Source organism: Penaeus chinensis, chromosome 4 (genome assembly GCF_019202785.1).
Source record: "Penaeus chinensis breed Huanghai No. 1 chromosome 4, ASM1920278v2, whole genome shotgun sequence".
Lineage (NCBI taxonomy): Eukaryota > Metazoa > Arthropoda > Malacostraca > Decapoda > Penaeidae > Penaeus > Penaeus chinensis.
In genome coordinates, this window is record NC_061822.1 from 28,326,199 (window position 1) to 28,351,198 (window position 25,000).

At 36.5% G+C, this 25,000-nt stretch overlaps 2 protein-coding genes and 1 long non-coding RNA gene across 3 annotated transcripts in view; 1 reads left to right on the top strand and 2 right to left on the bottom strand.

The window, feature by feature from the left end:
* The window catches only part of LOC125047965 (glycerophosphocholine cholinephosphodiesterase ENPP6-like), an 88,068-nt gene that overhangs the window by 27,393 nt on the left and 35,675 nt on the right, over positions 1–25,000 (top strand). The window lies entirely within an intron of this gene.
* On the bottom strand, positions 5,722–20,396 carry LOC125025261 (protein tipE-like; the record flags this gene model as incomplete). Its single annotated transcript, XM_047613232.1, has 3 exons — positions 5,722–7,829; positions 14,635–14,814; positions 19,474–20,396. Coding segments are annotated over 3 exons (1,161 nt in total), but the record flags the coding sequence as incomplete, so codon positions are not given.
* LOC125047980 overlaps positions 20,421–25,000 on the bottom strand; it is a 9,889-nt gene continuing 5,309 nt past the window's right edge. The window contains exons 2-3 of the long non-coding RNA XR_007116782.1: positions 20,990–21,098; positions 20,421–20,608 (exon numbers count right to left, since the gene is read on the bottom strand). This is a non-coding gene — a long non-coding RNA (uncharacterized LOC125047980). The remainder of the gene's footprint in view (positions 20,609–20,989; positions 21,099–25,000) is intronic.

The window sequence follows — 25,000 nt, forward strand, 5'->3', positions numbered from 1 at the left end:
AATCTAGTCTTTTGTTTCCCGGTCTCTCTCTCTCTCTCTTCTTGGATTTTTTTTTTTTTTTTTTTTTTTTTTTTTTTTTTTTTTTTTTTTTTTTTTTTGTCTTCCGGATGAAAGGAAAAATAATAAAGTATGTACGAATTTGAAGGCAGATAGACTCGTAGCAATTGATATAAATTGTTGCTTTCAGTAGTACCTCGGGGTGGCGCAAGATTTCGTAGTAAAAATGTCTTTTTGCGTTTCTTAAATTTTACGCTTCATTCTTCTGGTATTTACTGTTTCCTCTTTTCATTTCCTTTTTTTTTCTTTTCATTCGAGCGTGTAACCTGTGTTTCTTTTGTTTTGAACTCCAGAAATTCGTGGAAGAGGCGAAGATGCACTTTGCTTCGTGTAAGACGGTGGGGGGGAGGGGGAGAGGGGGGGTTAAAGAAGAGGGAGTCGCAGAAAGCTGCCACCACAGGGAAGAGGTAGAGAACCACTGGTGCAGATAACAGATAAATATGTATATGCATATCTCTATCTATCTCTCTCTCTCTCTCTATATATATATATATATAATAAATATCATTTTTTATAATATATACATATGCAAGATATATATAATATATGTATACTTATATATATACATATATATATGTATATGTATATATGTAATATATATTATATATATAATTTATATATCATATATAATATATTATATTTATATATATATATCATATATTATATATATATTATATATATATATATTATATATATATATATTATATAATATATAAAATATAAATAATTTAATTATATAATATTATAATATTATATATATAAATATTAATATATTATTTTATTAAAATTTTATATAATATTATTATATTATTATGATTTATAACTATAATTATAATAAGTAATATATATAAATTAAATTATAATATAGATAATATATAATATATTTATATATATTATATTATCTTCTTTTATATATATATTAAATTATAATATATATATATATATAATATTAATATTAATATTATATATAAATATATATATATAGTATACTTATATATTAATATATATATGTATATTTATATATATATATATATATATTATATATTATATATATATATTATATATATATATATTATAATATATATATATATATTATATTATAATATTAATATATATTATATATATATATATATATATACATATGTAATATATATATTATATATAATATATAATATGTATATATATATATATTATATATATAAATATATATTTATATATAGTATTATATATATTATTATATATACATATGTAATATATATATTATATATATATACATATGTAATATATATATATATATATATATATATTATATATATACATATGTAATATATATATATTATATATATTATATATTACATATGTAATATATATATTATATATATTATATAGTATACATATGTATGATATATATTATATATATTATATATATACATATGTAATATGTGTATTATATATATTATATATACATATGTAATATATATATTATATATATTATATATATACATATGTAATATATATATTATATATATTATATATATACATATGTAATATATATATTATATATATTATATATATACATATGTAATATATATTCAATATATGTATGATATATATTTATATATATATGTATATATCTATATATATATGTATATATATTTACGTATGTATGTATATACACATGTATATGTATTTATATGTTTGTGTATATATATATCGTGTGTGTATGTATTTATGTATATATGTATATTACATCCATACACTTGCACAACCCGAAAGTATCGCCTCGGAAGCGACTGGTTGAACTAGCATTGCTCAGATTCCTTTATTCCCTGGGTTATCTTCAAGAAGTATTGTTATCAGCTTTTAACGAAGGTAGGTGTGAGGTACAGCATAGCAGAGGCCGTGTATCTGGTTTTGCATTTTTAAGTTTGATGAAAAGTCGATGTTCATTGGGGTGCAGTTCGTTAGAAAATGCAGGTTATTAAATACAAGTTCTGTGATTCCATTTACTAATCTTTCAGCCTGAAATAATAATGAAAAGATAAATCATTCATACGACTCTCCAAATTATACTTGGCTAATGGTCTGTACCACACAAAATATTGATTATAACTTCGATATGGATTTAGTTTAGAATTGAAGTAGTTACCCTTTAAAAAAAATCGTTTTCTGCGCCGCAAGGTAATAGAAAATGGGCAGAAAAGGCTACATAATCCTAAATTGAGGTTTATATTGTTTAATGTAAATATGCTTATTCTTACGTGGTAGTACGCACCCTATTAATTTTTCTACAAGGAAAATCTTAAATACCTACTCAGTGTCCCAGGCGTGTGTGACAAGTTATCAAAATACCTATTTTTGTTGTTTCTTTCCGTCTTTGAAATCGAACCTTCGCTCGTTGTTACAATTAGAGCACTAATTTTTAATATATCACAAATGATGCATAGTTGGACTTTTTTCCGAAATCTTTCTTAAAATCGTGTCCACAGTCTCGAGAAATCATACTTGGTACAGTTTGCGACGTTTGAAATGGCAGGTTTAGTCAAGAATGCGTCGATATTACGTCGTTATTGTGTACGTTTCGCCATGGGTGATATATTAGACACCCACACACACATAAGTATGTTACATATATGTATGTTACATATATGTATGTTACATATATGTATGTTACATATATGTATGTTACATATATGTATGTTACATATATGTATGTTACATATATGTATGTTACATATATGTATGTTACATATATGTATGTTACATATATGTATGTTACATATATGTATGTTACATATATGTATGTTACATATATGTATGTTACATATATGTATGTTACATATATGTATGTTACATATATGTATGTTACATATATGTATGTTACATATATGTATGTTACATATATGTATGTTACATATATGTATGTTACATATATGTATGTTACATATATGTATGTTACATATATGTATGTTACATATATGTATGTTACATATATGTATGTTACATATATGTATGTTACATATATGTATGTTACATATATGTATGTTACATATATGTATGTTACATATATGTATGTTACATATATGTATGTTACATATATGTATGTTACATATATGTATGTTACATATATGTATGTTACATATATGTATGTTACATATATGTATGTTACATATATGTATGTTACATATATGTATGTTACATATATGTATGTTACATATATGTATGTTACATATATGTATGTTACATATATGTATGTTACATATATGTATGTTACATATATGTATGTTACATATATGTATGTTACATATATGTATGTTACATATATGTATGTTACATATATGTATGTTACATATATGTATGTTACATATATGTATGTTACATATATGTATGTTACATATATGTATGTTACATATATGTATGTTACATATATGTATGTTACATATATGTATGTTACATATATGTATGTTACATATATGTATGTTACATATATGTATGTTACATATATGTATGTTACATATATGTATGTTACATATATGTATGTTACATATATGTATGTTACATATATGTATGTTACATATATGTATGTTACATATATGTATGTTACATATATGTATGTTACATATATGTATGTTACATATATGTATGTTACATATATGTATGTTACATATATGTATGTTACATATATGTATGTTACATATATGTATGTTACATATATGTATGTTACATATATGTATGTTACATATATGTATGTTACATATATGTATGTTACATATATGTATGTTACATATATGTATGTTACATATATGTATGTTACATATATGTATGTTACATATATGTATGTTACATATATGTATGTTACATATATGTATGTTACATATATGTATGTTACATATATGTATGTTACATATATGTATGTTACATATATGTATGTTACATATATGTATGTTACATATATGTATGTTACATATATGTATGTTACATATATGTATGTTACATATATGTATGTTACATATATGTATGTTACATATATGTATGTTACATATATGTATGTTACATATATGTATGTTACATATATGTATGTTACATATATGTATGTTACATATATGTATGTTACATATATGTATGTTACATATATGTATGTTACATATATGTATGTTACATATATGTATGTTACATATATGTATGTTACATATATGTATGTTACATATATGTATGTTACATATATGTATGTTACATATATGTATGTTACATATATGTATGTTACATATATGTATGTTACATATATGTATGTTACATATATGTATGTTACATATATGTATGTTACATATATGTATGTTACATATATGTATGTTACATATATGTATGTTACATATATGTATGTTACATATATGTATGTTACATATATGTATGTTACATATATGTATGTTACATATATGTATGTTACATATATGTATGTTACATATATGTATGTTACATATATGTATGTTACATATATGTATGTTACATATATGTATGTTACATATATGTATGTTACATATATGTATGTTACATATATGTATGTTACATATATGTATGTTACATATATGTATGTTACATATATGTATGTTACATATATGTATGTTACATATATGTATGTTACATATATGTATGTTACATATATGTATGTTACATATATGTATGTTACATATATGTATGTTACATATATGTATGTTACATATATGTATGTTACATATATGTATGTTACATATATGTATGTTACATATATGTATGTTACATATATGTATGTTACATATATGTATGTTACATATATGTATGTTACATATATGTATGTTACATATATGTATGTTACATATATGTATGTTACATATATGTATGTTACATATATGTATGTTACATATATGTATGTTACATATATGTATGTTACATATATGTATGTTACATATATGTATGTTACATATATGTATGTTACATATATGTATGTTACATATATGTATGTTACATAATAACTAGAAGAGGAAAGAGAAATATATGGAAATCTATTTCGTTTCTTCTGAAGAAATGTGAAATATGATTTAATAGGTATATTTTGCACGCTCCAAGGAATTGTATTGTGGCTAGGGGCCTAGTAACGAACAAGAAAGCTAGAAATCACAAATTAACATCACTATTCCTACCTTAATAAGAATGAACGCTTTTGCACTTTTCTTTTGAATTTTTTCCATAAACGTTAACACTGCATGATTAAAATAAAAATCGTTCTTCCTAGCTGCACATAGTCACACGGAAACGTATTGCAGAAAAATAATAACAAATAAAAATAACGAATCCTGAAAATCTCGAATACATATCATTATGTGTGTGTGTGTGTGTGTGTGTGTGTGTGTGTGTGTGTGTGTGTGTGTGTGTGTAACGCCATGTCCGAGATGAAAGATAACTTGGAGAATGTGCCTCTGACATTGAATTCCGAAATATAGAATATGAATTTAAAGTTACGGAAGGAGTTTGCGTTATGCGGTCATGCTAGACTTCTATAATGGGAAGGCGTAGTTGTTAACTGTCCCTAGATACACGGCTGGTGGCTTCTGTGGGTAGCCTATCCAATGCTGGAATTTTGAATTATCCGTAATGTGTGGAAAAGATTAGGCAGGAAGGATTGTTTATATATATATATATATATATATATATATATATATATATATATATATATATAATCATTTATATGCTTATACATAATGTGAAAACTTAGCATTAAGTATCATTGTACAACATTCAGGTCACAGCCTGTAAATTAACCACTGCTGAACATATACATGCATATGCTTGTGTATATATACACATAGGGTATAGGTATATACGTACATACATTACACACATATATGCACACCTATGCATATTTCCATACTGAAAAGTATTCATAAACAAAACATCTTCCTTTGCTGTGTTAGCAATTGTACACAAAAATAGGTTGCTACTAACCACTGTAAACTGCGACTTGTAACACTTGTGCTGCGAGTGATAGCAGTCAGTAGAAGACCGCTTTATGGGTTGGGTCTAACGGAAACAAAATATCCATAGGGATTTGCTTTTACCATTGATCTTGGTCGTTATCAGCCTATCTGAACTGCCTCGATGGTTCCTCAACGTCACTCCAACAACACGTGTCTAATCACAAAAGATTAATGGTGACGTTTTTTAGTAGCATATGTAAGTATCCAATAGCCTGAAGTATTTCAGTAGCTCGAACTGCTTTTGGTTTTTTTATCTGAGTGGTAATGAGCTAGCAAATCCTGAAGTTACAGCTGTATCCAAAATAACTCAAAACAAAAGACATATTAAGTGTGTACGTCGTTACTGCAGGAGACCGTGAACCATAAAACTAGATAAATCATTAGTGTCAAGGAAACACATGTTTGTCTATTTCTAAATAGGATCTCGTAAGATTTGTGCAACGCTAATACTAATTCAGTAATCCCACAGTTCCGGAGTGAAGAATGGTTATTAATGACATCACAGAATGTTCTTCAACCACTGCGCGATTATTTCTTGTGCGAACCTTAGTTATTTTTTAAATTTTATATTTCGTCTTATTCCTAAAGAAACTTCTAATGGAACTTCTAGTCCGCTTGCGCCATTTAGCACCAGAAAAAAGAGGGGGGGGGGGCAAGTCGCTATACACATGAAAATATAATGTCTGACATTTTCTGACATACGCCTTCGTGGCCTGGGAAGGGATAATGATGATTATTCGCGTTTTTGCTAATTTTCTTCCTAATCAACATCAAATTGTTTATATTTCGCTTGACTGATATTTTGTGTACGATTTATACATATAAGATAATTCAGTTCGTTTCGTTTTTACAAACATGATCCCTACCACAGTCTCACGCGGATATGTATGTTCAGCACTTTATAGGTTATATCAAAATGGATGAGCAAACGAGTCTTTTTTTTTTCTTATTCTTCGTTTCACAATTTCCTTTTGTCAAAATCTTTCGTATGAGACATCGATGACTAACATGAATAATCTAAGAGTGATGTGATGAGAAACCCTCTACTTTATTTAGAAAATTACAGAACACTGGCAGAGTTTCAAGCCAGGCTAGAGTACCATAGGCCTGGATATCTCGCCCTCGCCAAATCCTTTACCGGTCGGAGAGGGAACGTCCTGATTTCGTGTTGCTTTTATAGCTAAGGAATAAATATTCTTTGTCGTAGGTTACTGCACGTGATGCATATTAACCCCACGTCTATGGACTGTGTTTGAAATTCACTCAAAATGCAGGAAGTTCGAAGATGAACGCGAGGAAGTTTCCGCCAATACTGATTAGCTTTTGTCATCTGGGAATTCCAGATCACAAAAGGAAAAATAAGAAAATGACGTTTATGAAGGATGTACATGGAAAGAATATATACAGAATGCGAATGAACGAAGAGATCTGAGAGAGAGAAAAGAGCAAAGGAAAAGAAAAAAAAAAAAAAAAAGAAAAGAAAAAGAGCACTTACAATAACAAACAAACAAAACAAAAAATAGAATTCCTCATAAAATTCGCAACAAAGTATACACAAAACACATCCCGGGTTAAATATATCCAATCATAAAATAACAATCAGCTTCACGTGAAGTTCTCAGGTCGCCGATTCCTCGGAGTTGTCGCTCTCTCTCTCCCTCGCTGTGGTGTCTCGTCCTCCACGGCAACTTCTCTTCCTCTTTCTCTCACGGTCTCTCTGCGCACTCTGCCTCTTGGAATGAAGTCTCGCCAGGTTCTTGATGACTGCAAGGGCGAGAGTGGGTTAGGGCGGGGGCAGGCAGTCAGTGGGATGTAATTCCGATATGCTAATATTATGTGTGTATATACAGGTTTGGTATGCTGTATACTAGATTTAGAGCATAGGGTATTGTGCATGTAGATATATATGTATATATTTGATATAATCTCCATACATATTCAATATATATAATGTATAAACTTCCTTTGCTATTTCACCCATAATTAACCAAAATGATGTACTTTCTTTCCTTCCTCCACTTTCAACTTCAGAAAAAAACGTTAAAATGACTCATTCTTTCATCCTTATGAAAGGAGCCTCTTGCCAAAAGCCAAAGTTTGGGCTCTGAGCGACTCCCGCGCTGAGATTAAAGGGAAGGGACTCAAGGTGGCGCCGGAGGGGGACCTACCCAGCTCTTCTCCTTTCGCTCTCTAACTCTCTCTAACTCTCTCTCTCTCTCTCTGCTCTCTCTCTCTCTCTGCTCTCTCTCTCTCTTCTCTCTCTCTCTCTTGCTCTCTCTCTCTTTGCTCTCTCTCTCTCTCTCTGCTCTCTCTCTCTCTCTCTCTCTCTCTCTCTCTCTCTCTCCTCTCTCTCTGCTCTCTCTCTGCTCTCCTCTCTCTCTCTCTCTTCTGCTCTCTCTCTCCTCTCTGCTCTCTCTCTCTCTCTCTTGCTCTCTCTCTCCTCCCTCTCTCTCTCTCTCTCACTCTGCTCTCTCTCTCTGCTCTCTCTCTCTCTCTCTCTCTCTCTCTCTCCTCTGCTCTCTCTCTCTCCCTCTCTCTCTCTCTCTCTCCCTTCCCTCCCTCCCTCCCTCCCCTTCTCTCTCTCTCCCTCCCTCCCTCCCTCCCTCCCTCTCTCTCTCTCTCTCTCTCTCTCTCTGCTCTCTCTCTCTCTCTCTCTGCTCTCTGCTCTCTCTCTCTCTCTCTCTCTCTCTCTCTCTCTCTCTCTCTCTCTCTCTCTCTCTCTCTCTCTCTCTCTCTCTCTCTCTCTCTCTCTCTCTCTCTCTCTCTCTCTCTCTCTCTCTCTCTCTCTCTCTCTCTCTCTCTCTCTCTCTCTCTCTCTCTCTCTCTCTCTCTCTCTCTCTCTCTCTCTCTCTCTCTCTCTCTCTCTCTCTCTCTCTCTCTCTCTCTCTCTCTCTCTCTCTCTCTCTCTCTCTCTCTCTCTCTCTCTCTCTCTCTCTCTCTCTCTCTCTCTCTCTCTCTCTCTCTCTCTCTCTCTCTCTCTCTCTCTCTCTCTCTCTCTCTCTCCCTCCCTCTCTCTCTCTCTGCTCTCTCTCTCTCTCTCTCTCTCTCTCTCTCTCTCTCTCTCTCTCTCTCTCTCTCTCTCTCTCTCTCTCTCTCTCTCTCTGCTCTCTCTCTCCTCTCTCTCTCTCTGCACCCTCTCTCTGCTCTCTCTCTCTCTCTCTCTCTCCTCTCTCTCTCTCTCTCTCTCTCTCTCTCTCTCTCTCTCTCTCTCTCTCTCTCTCTCTCTCTCTCTCTCCCCCCCTCTCTCTCTCTCTCTCTCCCTCCCTCTCTCTCTCTCTCTCTCTCTCTCTCCTCTCTCTCTCTCTCTCTCTCTCTCTCTCTCTCTCTCTCTCTCTCTCTCTCTGCTCTCTCTCTCTCTCTGCTCTCTCTCTCTCTCCTCTCTCTCTCTCTCTCTCTCTCTGGTCTCTCTCTCTCTCTCTCTCTCTCTCTCTCTCTCTCTCTCTCTCTCTCTCTCTCCGATGCTGAACCGCAAATTGGAATTTCATTATCAAAGTTCCTAATTTAGCGGCTGTTTTCCGTGTGCGCGTTGAGGGGGTGAATGGGTGGGGGGGGGGGGGGGGTGACGGTAATGTGTATGTAAGATATGTTTGTTTTCTGGTTTATTTATGAATTGGAGATTAATACAGTGTCATGATGGGAAAAATAGTTACAACTGGTAATAACTATAATCCATTCATGTTTTCATGGATGGATTATTGTAAGAATATAAAATAATAAAGAAACAAAAAAATGTCAATGTACTAGGGATGGAGTGTTGACATTATATATATATATATATATATAAAGAACTTTATTTTCACTAAAGGCATTCAGTCAAGGAAAAATAGTAATTTACCCATAACTGCATTTTTTTCTTTCTATTGAGGCACTGAAACGTAAATTTACCAGCTTGTATCGCTACACTCACACTCACACACATACACATAAAGATACACATACACATACACATACACATACACATACACACATACACACATACCCATACACATACACATATACACACGTATACATGCACACAAATTGTGTATATATATTTATATATGATATATAATATATAATACATATATAATATATATAATATAATGTAATATAATATATAATAATACATATATAAAATGTGTGTGTGCACAAACACACACACACACTTGCGAGAATGTTGCATTATCTATTATATATCATAACATTTACAACTATCACCTTTTCACTTATTCATTAAATTCATGCAAATATCATCATGCGTGTCTAGGCACCAGACAACAATCTAACCTTGTTTTTTTTTAATCGTAAATAATAATATATAAAGTAAATATATAAACAATTTGTTATCAAAGTTTATGTTTTTTCGTGATCTGAAAACTTAACAAAATCTAGACAGTTTTGAGACGAAATGTTCTCAGAGTAACGAAAATACTCCTTAACAAATAACAAGTGACAGAACATATAATAAATGACCAATGATAGAATCTCTGAAAAATAAGAACAGTAATCCTTGACAAATTACAAAAAAAGAAAACCCGAAAGTAATCTATAAAAGAAAAAAAAAGTTGCTTTCGAATACAACATTTGAAGTTCGCGCCACTTTTTTTTCCTACAGTTCGAATGTGAAACTGAAAAAAAAAATCATTATTGACTTACTTTCTTCCCTATCAAAAGCAGCACCAATTTTAAAATAAAATCTCAAGCCCAACATGATTTTCCGAGAAACATGCCTCGGGAATATCTTGTCCTTGTTCGTTAGAAGAAAAATAAAGAGAGAGCAGTTAGCTTTTCTGAAATGCTAGTTCACGTAGTCTCAGAGAGATCGTTGCCAATATTAATAGCTTGCTGGTGCCACTTGTATATTTGAAAGAAATGGATGACGACCATGCATGTGATAAAATGTAAAGTTATTTGCAGTAGAAAAAAAAAAATCTATACTATATTCGTTTTCCTTTCTTGAAGTGTGCATGAACTTTGCAATTGGCTTTGACATTATGTTTCTTTTCGTTCTTATTTGTATGTGATTGTGCATATGAAAGATTCTCTTCCATGCAGCTGACTGTGACTTCATTTACACCTATAACCTAAAAAAAAAAAAAAAAAAAAAAAAGCATAAACAATGGACCAGCCATCTTAGCAGTGGTTAAAGAGAACCTTTCTTGCAAATGGTAAACATGCTCAGATGATGTGCCATAATACATGTCAGTATGCATGTCCATGGATTTCCACAGGTGCGCGTGGTTGAGAGAATAGAGAGAGTTCACTTACTGTGGAAACTTGGCACCATTATCACGTCTAATTTATGAGTCTCACTTGATGTGCACATTCTTAGGGGCTGCAACGAAAATTGAATCTTTATTTGTATCTTTTTCTTTCCAAATTTCACACTCGAGACGTGTTTTGATTTTCCTAAGATAAAACAGTCTTTACTCTGCTTAGAGTACCTTAGTCATGGGGTTCTGTGCACGAATAACACTTAATATCGTTAAAAAAATGGAAAATCACTGAACATGGAGAAGAAATCGTAAATTAAGTATATTTATAGCCACAGCTAAGTAAACTCTATTCCCAGCCGATTGTGATATTTTACACACAACTCTTCCAATGCAAAGTGAATTTTGTCAGCAGTTTGTAAGGAAAGGGTGAACTTTAGCCGGAAGCCCTATGGTATACTGTATAATTAAGGTTAAATCAACCTGTTATCATCGTTTTTTTCGGTATTTCTGAAATTTAAAAACAAAAAATCAATAATTCTTCTTTTGTTTGGATAGCCTAATGCTCCTCAGATCCGAAAGTCTGTTATTTGTTCTCGTTCATCAAAGGGATCAGTGTAGGAAAGCTCATGTTATGAAGCCAATCATTAAATGAATAATGTGTAAATGCAGTAACTGGCCACCTCGCCCCTTATTTCCAATCCGCGAGCGCTTATGATTTTGAAAAATAAAAATGAAGTGACCGAACTTGTTCAAGTGAATATAACAATCTTTCCGCTTTTCCTACCGACTGAATAAAATAAACAGCCCAGAAATATTTAAAAGGCCATGAAAAATATGCAGATAGACCACACAAAAAGATATAAAACAAAATAATAATAATGATAATAATAAGTGACGAGTGATACCAAGTAAAAGATAATTCCGGGCGAAATGCAAAACAGTGGGAAGGTGTCTGGTAACACTGCTCACCATGCTGCTTGATATATATATATTTTTTTTTTTCTCAGAAATGTGTACCTTGGTCGTGCACTCAAGCGAAATATTAGGAAGAGTCAGAATAATTGTACGTTTACATATATAAAAAGAGATTGGTTATATATATTAAGAATAAATAAAGTTACCTTTCCTTCACCAAGCGATAGAAAGACGTTCCTCAACGCTGAAATGAATAATATGTTCGTAAACATATTAATCTTTTAAATAAATATATAAATGGGGGATGGCTGACACGGTCATACGAAGCTTGAACCGAGCTATGCATACGCATTGGAATTGTCTAGATATACTTAGCGTTGAGAAATCAAATCAAAGAGAAAAGAAAGTAAACGAGATTGAGAGAGAGAGAGAGAGAGAGAAAGAGAGAGGGAGGGAGGGAGGGAGACAGAGACAGAAATGGTGACAAACAAGCAGACACAGAGAAGAGAGAAAGGAAAGGAGTGAAAAGGAGAGAGATCTTACCAATACCCTTGAGAGACCGCGGGACCAAATCCAGTACAAAGGAATCCACACACAAATTTAGCTGAACCGACAGCGGCCTCTATCAAAACCATCTCTTTTAGTACACTTTTAAATGTATATTTTAAATACATATACTGAGGACTTCCTATACGCTACTATATCTAGCACAGGGAGAGAACATTAAACCTACACCAAGGTCAGGTGATGGTAAAGAGCCTAATAAAATGCTCCTAATATTATGGTTAATACAAGAAAGAATTTCCTTTTATCTTTAATGGTGTCTAATGCATTTGTAAATATAAGATTTTTTAAAAAGTCGATATCCACTACAGGTATGTAATGTTACCAGTCAAAGTGTGTGTGTGTGTGTGTGTGTGTGTGTGTGTGTGTGTGTGTGTGTGTGTGTGTGTGTGTGTGTCACTTTAGCCAATGAATCAGGAAATATTTCAGGAAATAGTTATTACTTGAACTACCGTCACTACAATATTGTTTTATCAATTAATTAGAGACTTTGTTTTGTATCAAATCTATTATAAAACTGAAAAAGGTAAAATGCATCATCTTCGCAGTCAAGATATAAGTCATGTAAATTATTAACTAGATCCTACAAAACGTTTATACATACATACCTCTTGTCATTAATACACACACCAACAAATGACATTTAAAAAAAAAATCTGAGAGCAATTTATGTAAGAAGAGAAAAGACGTTAATTACAGTATGATGCAAGATATATAAATAAAACATGCACGGCAATACAACAGGAGTGAAAAATAACTCTGATAAAGAGAGTGGGGAATAAAATACAAAAAAATAATAATAATAATAATAAAATAAAAACTGGTGAAACTAAATTTTGTAGAATACATTCAGGGAAACAGACACACAATGTGAACTAATACCATTACAATTAAGACAAAAAAAAAAAAAAATAGACATACAATGTGACTTTTCAGAATAAGAGTGGGGGGAAAAAGTGTAAGAAAAAAGATCAGTTCAGTCTACTATGAAAAATAAAATACTTTAAAAAAAAACAATATGTATGTTTCTTATTACTAAAATTTTGGAGAAGTGAAAATAGTCATTTGCTCTGTGATCCCGTCCACGCTGTCGTACAAGGAAGAATAAAAGTGTCGTACATTTGCCGTTGTCGTTATGCATCAAGTCTAGTTCTACTGCGGGAGAATTGCGTTCATTTTCTGCACAGCTGGAGTCCCAAGGCTACATGACTGTCTTGACTCTAAAACTACTTAAATTGGTCTTAATAAACACGCCTTTTTTGCTGAGAGACGCGAGAAAATGAGCGCAACAAGGTTAAAGGAGGGTAGTTTGAAGCGACATCTAGGAGGAACGTGGATCAGAAAATATCAAATACACACTTTATTTTTTATTTTGTTTCTTCTAAATCTATTCTAATCTACGGCATGATCAAGAGAGAATCCGAAGCTATCTGAATTATCATAATTTCATGCGACATCGTTGAAAAAAAAATAGGTGCGTCGTAAGGAAGAGACTCGGGACGTGAGTCGGAGGTCAGTGAACGTGAGGGAAAGAGGGACAAGGGGAAAGAAGAGGGAAGTGAAGAAGGGAAAATGGTACAATTCGCCTGTGCACTTCAACGAGAGAAAGATTAAGATAAGAAAAAAAAAATTGACGTGCAAGACAGATGAAGAGAGCTGTAGTTTTACCCTTTCGAGGCAGACAACCTGGCGGGCAGACGGGGGAGGCAGGCAAAGCAGGCTAGCTACCGATCAAGCAGGCAGTCAGTCAGGCACTCTCGGGCAGGCAGTCCGTCAGGTAGAGAGGAAGAGGGGGAGGGGGAGGAGGATTAGTAGGAGGGGCACGAGGATTAGGAGGAGGAGGAGGAGCAGCAGGAGGAAGGAGGGAGGGGGAAGGGAGGGGCGTGGAGGATCACCTTGCGGGCCGGGGAAGCGGCGGTGTCCTCTCCAGCGGCGGGAGGGTCGAGCGCCGGGTCGGGTGGACTTGGGGCAGCGACGCGGGCACGAGTAGTAAGTTGGACCCCAGCATGGAGGGCGAGGTGAGGGTACGCTGCTTCAGGCCTCCGCCGCCGCCTCGTCCGCTACCTCCATGCCCGCTAGACCATAACACGACCGTTACCACACACCGACATCCACGTCAACACCAACGACATCAACATCAATTTACAACAAACAAAAAATAGGGAAGAGCATCGCGAGATTTTTTTTTTTTTTTTTTTTCTCAGGTAATCTCAGGTATGAAAATTAATCTCTACACAGTTATTATGATATATTTCAATATATGAATGTATAATAAATCACAGCTATTAGCATCATTCCCCCCATTTTTTTAATGTGTGCAGTTTCAAAGGCAGTCTCCTACAGGCCTACATTATACATAACCTACAGTAACAGGACCTCAAACTGCATAAACATCACTACATTCATCTCATCAAATGTCACTGGTGCATCTTGACTAAATCATCATGACAACAATTCTCTACAGGATATAGTACTGATAAATAAAGGGCTTATTCAAACAATAAGGAAAAAATTGTGTATATAATCTGCTTTCTTTTTTTTTTTCTCTCTTTCTTTATTTAACCTGGAAATATCTCTTTTTAAAAAAAACATTAATGGAAGTAATTTCTTAGTCATGCAGTATCAGAAAAAAAGTCTTATTAAATCTGCATTAGAATTTGAAATATTCCGGCATGCCAAGAACTAAATGGACTAGACTTTACAAACTATGGTAAATCGTGAAGCATTTTGAGAAAGTGCCACAGGACCGAAGTGGGAGTTAAAATCTAAGTCCAAGGCCACCGGTCTAATTAGATGTTGACTCTGGTATCAATCTCTTTTATGTAGAAATATTAAGGCCAAGAAAACAAGCTGTTATTAATAAAATGATAATGATGTCAAGCAGAGATTCGTCTCACTATGTACTGTCGTGGACAGTAAAAAAAAAATATATATATATGTTTTAAAAAGGAAATCATATCTTGCATAACAAAGAGAATTTGACCAATCCGTCGCTTATATTTACAGTCATACATGGCCCATCAGAATCAATCTACAGAAATCTATGTACCGTACAAGGTATTACTCGTTCTACAGAAACCTATGTACCGTACAGTATCTCAAAATTTCAAGTCATAATGCATCCCAAAATGTTTGCATCATCATAATTTGCAAAGTTGTTCCTCTTTTTGAAAGGAAAAATAGAGAGGGAGAGAGAGAGAGAAAGCCACATTTTCCTGGAATGTTAACAGTCGATGCGAACATTTTGTGACGTGAGACAAAAAGTACATTTTATCTACTATCCTTTCTACAAATAACTTAAAGCTCAATTGACCTAGATGCTACCCAAAATCTACTCACCAGGACACGTAATACAGAACTGGGCTACCGTATGTTCATATATGTATATACATTGTATGTTACTGTTTACATTCCCCGAAGCGTCAACTGTACGTACGAAATGGTCCCACCTTCCCCTTTGAAGGCTTCGGGGTAGAGGGGCAGAGGGCAGTGAGAAAACGAGAGGAGAGGGAAGGGGTGCTCTCCACAAGACCGTGAAATGAGGGGAGAGGGAGAGTCACCGGAGAGAGAGAGAGAGAGAGAGGGGAAATGGGATGAAGAATGAGTGAACAGAGGGGAGGATATTAAAGCACGGGAGGGAAGGGTTGGTGGGTTGGGTTTGGGGGGGGGGGGGGGTCGAGGAGGGTGGGACAGTCGACCTGTGCGTCAGTTGGAGGAGGAATCTATCATAATACCTCACCTTCACTAGTACTGCCTTTAGTTCAGGAAATGATAATACGTTTCACTTTCATCATCCACTGACAACTCGACGGCATTTTCTCAACTACCTTATCGTAGAACTTCTGCCGCAATAGTGATGGTAGGCTATCATGAAAGAACGTCCGTTTTTTTTTTAATTCTTATTTTTTTCTTAATGTAATATATATATAAGATGTAGGGAGGAAGAGGGTCTATAGCCAGGGTGCAGCAACCATGCTCCACATCAAGTACTCGATACACCCATTCCTTGTTTTGTTGGACACGGGGAGAAGCGTAAGACCTCCGCCCTTCATGCACACACAAGCAGGCTAGTGTCTGCGATGCCAACACTTACTTCGTCCCTTCAATAGCTAGAGTCATTGTCAATGTCATAATCATTTTCGTAAGATAGGAGAGAGAGAGACCTGGAAATTAAAAGAGGATACATAAAGTTTTGATGAGACAGAAGGGTGGAGAAATAATGGTTAAAAAAGAGAGAGTGACAACGAAAAGGCATTGTTTGGTGTTCAAGTGCTTGCTGCAAGTGCAATGAAATGCGCAATCAAGATATTCAACACTGCAAAATCAGAAACACTGTGCATACAGCCGTGACGACGGAAAAAGCAAATGGTGCTGAATATTGACTTGGGGAACAATTTTTTTTTCACATATATCTTTGTCTTCTCAAGTACTATGGTTTATTAGTTTTTTTTTTTTTTCTCTTTTCTTCTTTCGTGAAGTAGGAAAAAAAGCACTGAATCTGAGAAGTAGATAAACACATTTCTTTTACATAGTCTTTAAAAGGAAAAGCAACAAGGGACCTCTCTGCCGAGTTCTCCCAGATACCGTGTGGTTACAATGCTCTGAGAAAGAAAGGCTATGGATTACCGTTCGCTAGGCCTAGGCACGTTAGATAGCATGGTCTACGTATGCCTTTGACATAGACGAGGCAGGTATGCTTTGTGTCTTGGTGGTGTCGAAGAGGGAGGGGGAGTGCCCTTGCCTACGCCGAGTAGACATGCGCCAGTACTACGTCATTAAAAAGGAATGGATGCTTTCGTTGCAGGTAAACTACAAAAAAAACGTAAAAAAAACGACAAAGATGCAAGGGGAAACCAAAGCGAGGGGGGGATAGATAGATAAATAGAGAGAGAAAGGTGGAGAGGCCAATAGACAGAAGGAAAATAGAGGGAAAGAGAAAAAGAGAGAGAGAGAAGGAGAAAAAGATACGAGGGAAATCTAAGTAACATGCAGAGAGGAAGGCGTGCACGCGTATTGTAAAAAAAAATATATATATAAAAGATTCTTCCCTCTTCTGTTTCGAACTACTTTCAAAGCGGTGGGTGAGAGGTGTCGGATAGGGGGATGGGGGAGGGGGGGGTTAGACTGGTATCCACAAACCATACCTGGCCTTTGTGTCTGCTGACTATGGCCCCCCCCTTTTTTCTGGCGATTTACTCCCTCTTGCCTTTCTTTCGGTGGTGAATGCATGTACCCGAATCCCTACCACTGCAAAATATCAAATCATTTTTCTCTGTTAAGTACTCTTTTTTTAATAGTATTTTTAAAAATATATAATGTGATTATGATTAATTTGTTTTTTGTTTTTAATAGGGTTCAGATATTACTTATCTGTTCCAGCAACAAGTGGGATCAACGATCGTCATTTGTTTTGCTGGTTCATCCTGCCTTAAAGCTTCCAAGCCTCGCGTTATGTACAGAATATATGTTCTGAATCCTCTTATGGTTCATATCCCCTCTAAGTGTGCTGCGTAGTATACAACAGCAAAAAAGATTCTTAAAAAATGAAATGAGTAGAAGTAACTCTTTCTAACATTGCGCTCAAAAAGGAAATATGAAAAAAAAAAGAACAGGAGAACTATAAAAGCAAAATTACTGAGGAAGAGATATCACTACTGTTGCTGCTGCTGCGGCTGCTGCTGCGGTTACTAGTTTTAGGAACGAACGGCGGGGTAACATGCCAAGTCCCCTTAAGTTGAAGCACAAGTTCCCCTCTCTGTCCCCATTAGCGCTACCGAGGAAAAGGAGAACGTCAGATACTGAGATAGTTTACTTCTATGAATATAACTATAACATTTAGCTAATTACCTTGTGCTTAAAACACCCCTCGCAAGAACACAGAACGCAGGTCATACAAATGTTCTGCAATGCAAGAGAGTTCAGTTAATGCAGATTACCTTTTTTCCCGTAAATACGTCTTTTTTTGTATATATGTAAATAAAAAAAATATGTTTTTTTTAATTGATTCTTTTTCCCTTCGCTTCTTCGTATTTTTCTCACTGTCTCGGCTTCAGTCTAGGTCTCCGCTTTTGTTTGTCTTCGATGACCCAGCAAAACAAATGACAACGCAAAGTTATCGAGTTGAATTCCTGTATGCTTTTTGGGGGAGAGAGAGAGGGGGGAGGGGAGGGGGGAAGAGGGAGGGGGAATTGAGTGTTCAAACATTACTCTGGGGAAGCAGAAGATATTGACTAGAGGTTTACTACACAGGTATGTATGGTGGGGTCCTTGGGCAACTACATGGTGACTAAGAAACGGGTTAGATTCAATAGATAAATACATATACACACAAACCTATATATATATATACGAATATATATAAATACATTTTTTTTATAGAATTTATTTATTTTAATTATTGAATAGCATGGATTATTTAAGTGAATTATATTTCAGTATAAGTAACATGAATTCTTTTTTTTTTTTTTTTTTTTTTTTTTTTGTCGCTCACTTTAAAACAGCTATCTGGTTTCTGAATTATAATCACAGAGGAGGAAGTGACGCAAGTGATGAAAAAAAAAGTGTATCAAAAACAAAATTATAAAACACATGACCATCTCCTGCTGTAGAGGAGTGCAGGGGGGAGGGGGTCCGAGGGGGGTCGTGTGTTGGCTTGGAGGGGGAGGGAGGGGGGAGGGGGGGAAGTGTGATAACAAGAGAACGAAAAAAGCGGCTTAAGCGCCCGTCCCACTTACCCTTTGTCGTCCGGCTCGCCCATGAGTTTGTTCATGCCGTGGTTGATGGTCTTCCCGATGGACCTGAGGGAGTAGTTGGACGCCTCCTTGGACGCCTTGGCCGACGTGACCTCCTGAGGGGCGTCGCCGTCCGAATCCGGCTTCCTCATGCCGACGTAGGTGATGAGGAGGTACAGGATGGACACGAGGAAGGCGCCCCACGGGATCACGATGGCGTAGATGAGGTCGGAGGTGATGCCCTCGATGTCCAGGGACGTGAGGACCGTGGTGGGCTGCTCCTTCGAGTAGAAGCACGGGTACGTCCTGCCCGGAACGCTGTAGCTCATGTTGAAGGTGGTGCAGTTGACGCTGGGAGGGTAGCCGCAGCCCTTCACGTTGGGGAAGAGCCGAGCGTCCTCCATGTCCCACTTGATGTCGTCCAGGAGGTCGACGTCGGTGAAGTTGACATTCTTGAACTCGCCCTTTGTGTCCTTCTTGTAGTTGACGAAGATGTGGGAGCACTGGAAGATGTCCCTAGTGCAGCCCTCGCGGCACGACGACCACGAGCAGTTGCTGAGGCCGAAGAAGAACTCGGACTCCTTGGTGACACACACGACGGGCTCAGGGTCGAAGTCGGCGAAGATGGTGGAGAAGGCGGGGTCGATCACGAAGGGCACGAGGAACAGGAAGGCGAAGGAGCTGATGCAGGCGACGAGGGTGAAGATCGCCGTGAGGTAGAAGCGGAGGGTGTCCTGCCATTTGGTCTTCTTCTTGGGCTCGGCGAGGGGACCCAACCCCGCCGTTTCCTGCGACGGAGACTCAATGGTGGCGGCGTCGGGGGGCGCGTCCGGGGGAAAGGGGGGTCGTCTACAACAGGCAGGAGGCCGCGCTTCACACCACGGGGCGCTCTGGCCTTCGCAGCCTCGCCCGTGGTGCTCGAGGAATCACACTTTACAAAATGAAAAAAATAAAGGAAACTCAATCAGCTCTTACAGACGAAGCTGACGACCTCCTCAGCACGCAGATTCCGCAGACAAGTCGCGCCCTCGAGGATGAGGGCCCTTAGGATGGGAGGAGGAGCCGGCTGGCGGGGGTGGGGGGGCTGGCCGGCTCACGACCTCGCCTTCACCCTGCCATCGCCGCCCTGGGCCATCACCTGAGGGCGGGGCTTCCATTATCACTATTATAACCATTACTATGATCATGAATACTGCCAACCCAATTTTCTTTATCATTAGTGTAGATGAGATACTTTTACTATTATCATTATCTATCCATATCAATTTACTTGTATATTTCAATCAAATTAATATATTCATAAATTTGTATACATACAATCATAACATCTGTCAATCTATTTATCTATCTATCTATCAATAAACACACACACACGTGTGTGTCTGTGTGTGTGTGTAACTAACACAGAAAAAACGTTCGGTATAAATTAGATATATTCATTACCTCATAAATATCGAACTAGAAGCAATCATCTAAGTAATGTCAAAACACGCAGGTAAACAAGACAATTAAGACTTACCTATCTATAGAATATATCCGATGAACGTTGACCACGCTTTCTCTCTCTCTCCTTCTCTTTCTTCTATTCCTCCAGAGATATTAATTGAGGATCATTATTTAACAGGACCCTGGAAGAAAGAAGAAAGAGGATAATATTTGAATGTGTAAATTAATTAGCATATCGTACATGTGGGGGTAAGGTACAGGTTAGGAAACAGAGAGAGACAGGCGGAGGAAAGAGGAAGAGAAGAAAGAGAGACAGAACGTGAGCGAGTGAGAGACCGAGAGATAGACAGAGTATTGGAAAAAAGAGAGGGAAAGTTAAACTAAGAAAAAAAGGAATACAGAAATATTTTGTGACACACACAGACACACACACAGAGAATATGATAAGCTTGCACGCAGCCTTCTCGTTTCGGGCAACATCAACAACACTTTCTAGTCAATGATATCTATCCACGAGATCGATGCTCAGACCAAGAGCGTGGGACGAGGCGACAGGGAGGGGAAAGGGAGGAGGGGGGATATAGGGAAGGAGAGGGAGGGGAGGGAGAGGTTTAAGAGAGGAGGAAGGGTATGAGGAGGTTTAGGGAAGGGGGGGTGAGAGGGGAAGAGGGAGGGAGGAGGAGAGAGGAAGGGAGGAAGGGGGAGAAATTTGAGGCTACAAAGAGCAGGGCAAACGAGAGGAAGGAAGAAGAAAGGGGAGATGAGAGGGGAGAGAGGAAGATGCGAGAAGAGGAAAGAGTGGGAGAAAGGGAACTTGTAGCGAGAACAGGTGGGTTAAAGAAGAGAGAGAAAAGGGAGGAGAGAAGAAGGGAAGAATAAAAGACAGGAAAGGTTCAGACACGAGGGAGAGGAGGGGAAGAGAGCGAGGAGACTGAGGCGTTGGTCTGGGTATTGACTTCACATACCCGATGCTTCAAGTATGTCACATTGCAAGTGTTTGGAAATTTCACGACCTCAAGGTTACGTGAAGGTCGACACGCAGGAAGGTGACAGAGGGAAATGACTGTGTGTGGGTAAAAAAAAAAAAAATGGGATATTAAATATTTTAGACAAGTCGAGAGAAAGAAAACATTGTTTTTTACAAAATAATTAACACTTATTATTACACGGACTGTCTGTCTTTAATGACGAATCCGCATGGACTAACATGATATCACAGCATCTGTGCAAGGAATAAAATCAGATGAAGAGAAATCCAAAATTATAATACCAAATTCTGGATTTTGTGATGAAGTCTACGGACATAATTCGCCGTGTTTCAACAACGGTGCAGATGAGTGGATAAAGGACTGTGCAATTGTTCTTTTCCCTAAACTGATAAAGTACTCATAGCAATGTTATAGGCTAAAATTCAAATGTAACACTATGTAATGTTATGACCATGCATTAAATGTACCACAGCTTGCCCACGCATGTGCAGTTAGCCAGGGTGGTAAATAAAGGACTAAACTTAAAAGGTGCCAAACCACATCGACAACCGTAATGAACGACAAAAAAGCATGAGGAAACATCGTAGAAATATCTATTATGTTGCATCATGTTGACGAAAAAATACATTTTTCAACATAAGCAGTGTAAATATGAACCATATTCATTTTTCTCAACTAGATAGCAAGAAGGAAGATATGGGGAAAAGTGGGAGAGAAGAGCAAAAAAGAGAGAGAAAGAAGAGCAAAAAAAAGAGAAAGAAGAGCAAAAAAGAGAGAAGAGCAAAATAAACAAAAACAAAAGGAGAACAACAAAACAGAGAGAGAGAAGAGCAAAAAGAGGGAGAGAGAGAAGCAGAGGCGAGAAAATAAACTGTTGCTTCTTCGATGGACTCCTAACTCTTTTGTTAGTCCAACGCACTGCCATCTATTGATTCCTTGACAACTACCCGTGCGCCAGGACCCGTAACCACAGCTCTGGCAATGTCTGTACTCCGTGACCAAGAAGGAAAAAATAAATAAGGGCATAAATGAATGAATGAACAGATACTGAACAGAGAGCTTTCCATATTTACATTTTCAGATCTTTAAAAAAAATATCCGTACGTGAACATTCATTCATTCATATACAAACATGCATTAAGACGCACATGCAGTTATACGCAAACATACATTCATACAAAAACATACACCATACAAAAACATACTCATACAAAAACATACACTCATACAAAAACACATTCATACAAAAACATATTCATACAAAAACATACATTCATACAAAAACATACATTCATATAAAAACATACATCGATAAATAAAAACATACATTGATATACAAAAACATACATTGATATACAAAAACATATAATTAATTTATAGAAACATGCATTCATATGCAGAAACATACATTCATATAAAAAAATAAGCATTCATACACAAACATACATTCATACACAAATATGCATTCATTCATACACAGACGTACATTCATACACACGTACATCCATACACATACATCCATACACACACATACATCCATCACACATATACATCCATACACACACATACACCCATACACACACATACACCCATACACACACATACACCCATACACACACATACATCCATACATCCATACATACATACATTCACACACACATACATTCACACACACATACATTCACACACACATACATTCACACACACATACATTCACACACATACATACATCCATACACATACATACATTCACACACACATTCACACACATACATTCATACAATAGCATGCATTCATGCACATACACTGACAGTCACTCTACACGTGCTTTGTTTGTCTCCCCTCACGCACACGAACACGAAAATGTACACGTTTTCTTTAGGACACAGTTACTGGCGAGGAAATACCACTTAATTCTTCCTCACGCACATTCTTGGGAACGGCTAGCGAAACGGGGGTCACAGGCATTGTGAACGTCCAACGCAAGACATATACATTAAAACATTAATAAAACAATAATAAATACTGATTATTGCATTCCGCTCGTTTCAGTATCCACTTCCGGATTTTTTTTTTTTTTTTTTTTTTTTCTATACCTTGTATTCATGTAGCAGGAATTTGCTATTTTAAGCGACGAAACGCTCGACCTGCAGGCGACTTTCTGCTAGCCGTAAGTAGGGCCTTTTCACCACTTTATGGATATAAATTACGCTGCATGACAATAACACATGCACATGACTGGTGTGTGTGTGTGTGTGGGGGGGGGGGGGTAAGTGGCGGTTGTGTAATAACTGTAAATTAATTGATAAAAAGATCGAAGTGCGTGGTAGAGAGGAAAGGCAATACAGAGAGAGAGAAAAGTGGGAAAGAACAAAAAAAAGAGAAGGAGAGAGAGAGAGAGAGATAAAAAACGAGAGAGAGAGAGAGATAAAAAAACGAGAGAGAGAGAGAGAGATAAAAAAACGAGAGAGAGAGAGAGAGATAAAAAAAACGAGAGAGAGAGAGAAAACAATAGAAGAGGAAAGAGGAAAGAATGCGAGGGATAGAGGAAGAGGAAGAGACAGAGCGAGAGAAAATAACATATCGGCAATCCGTGACGTAATTCACCATGATTTGTACCTATATCGTTTTATAATTCCAGAACATAATCCCCCATTCGCCCTCCTCTCCCCCCCTCCCTCCCCTCTTTTCCCTCTTTTTCATCTTCCTTCCTCTTCCCTCCTTCTCCCCCTCTTTTTCTATCACTCTCTACCCTCTTCCTCCTTCTATTCGTTCATTCCCCCTTTCTTCTTCCCTCCTTTCCCTCCTCTTCATCTGCCCTCCTCTGCCCTCCTTCTCTTCCTCTTTTTATCCCTCTTTGCCTTCCTCCTTCCTTTCTTCCTCCCCCCCCCCCTTCCATCAACCCACTTCTTCACTCCTCTTCTTCTTCTTCTCTTTCCCTCCCTCCTTTCTATCCTCCACTTCTACGCTCTCCCACTCCTACTCTCTCCTTCCTCCTCTCTCTCTCTCTCTATCTCTCTTTTTCTCTTTCTCTCCCTTTCCCTCTTCCTCCCTCCCTCTCCTTCCCTCCCTCTTCCTCCCTCCTTCTCCTTCCC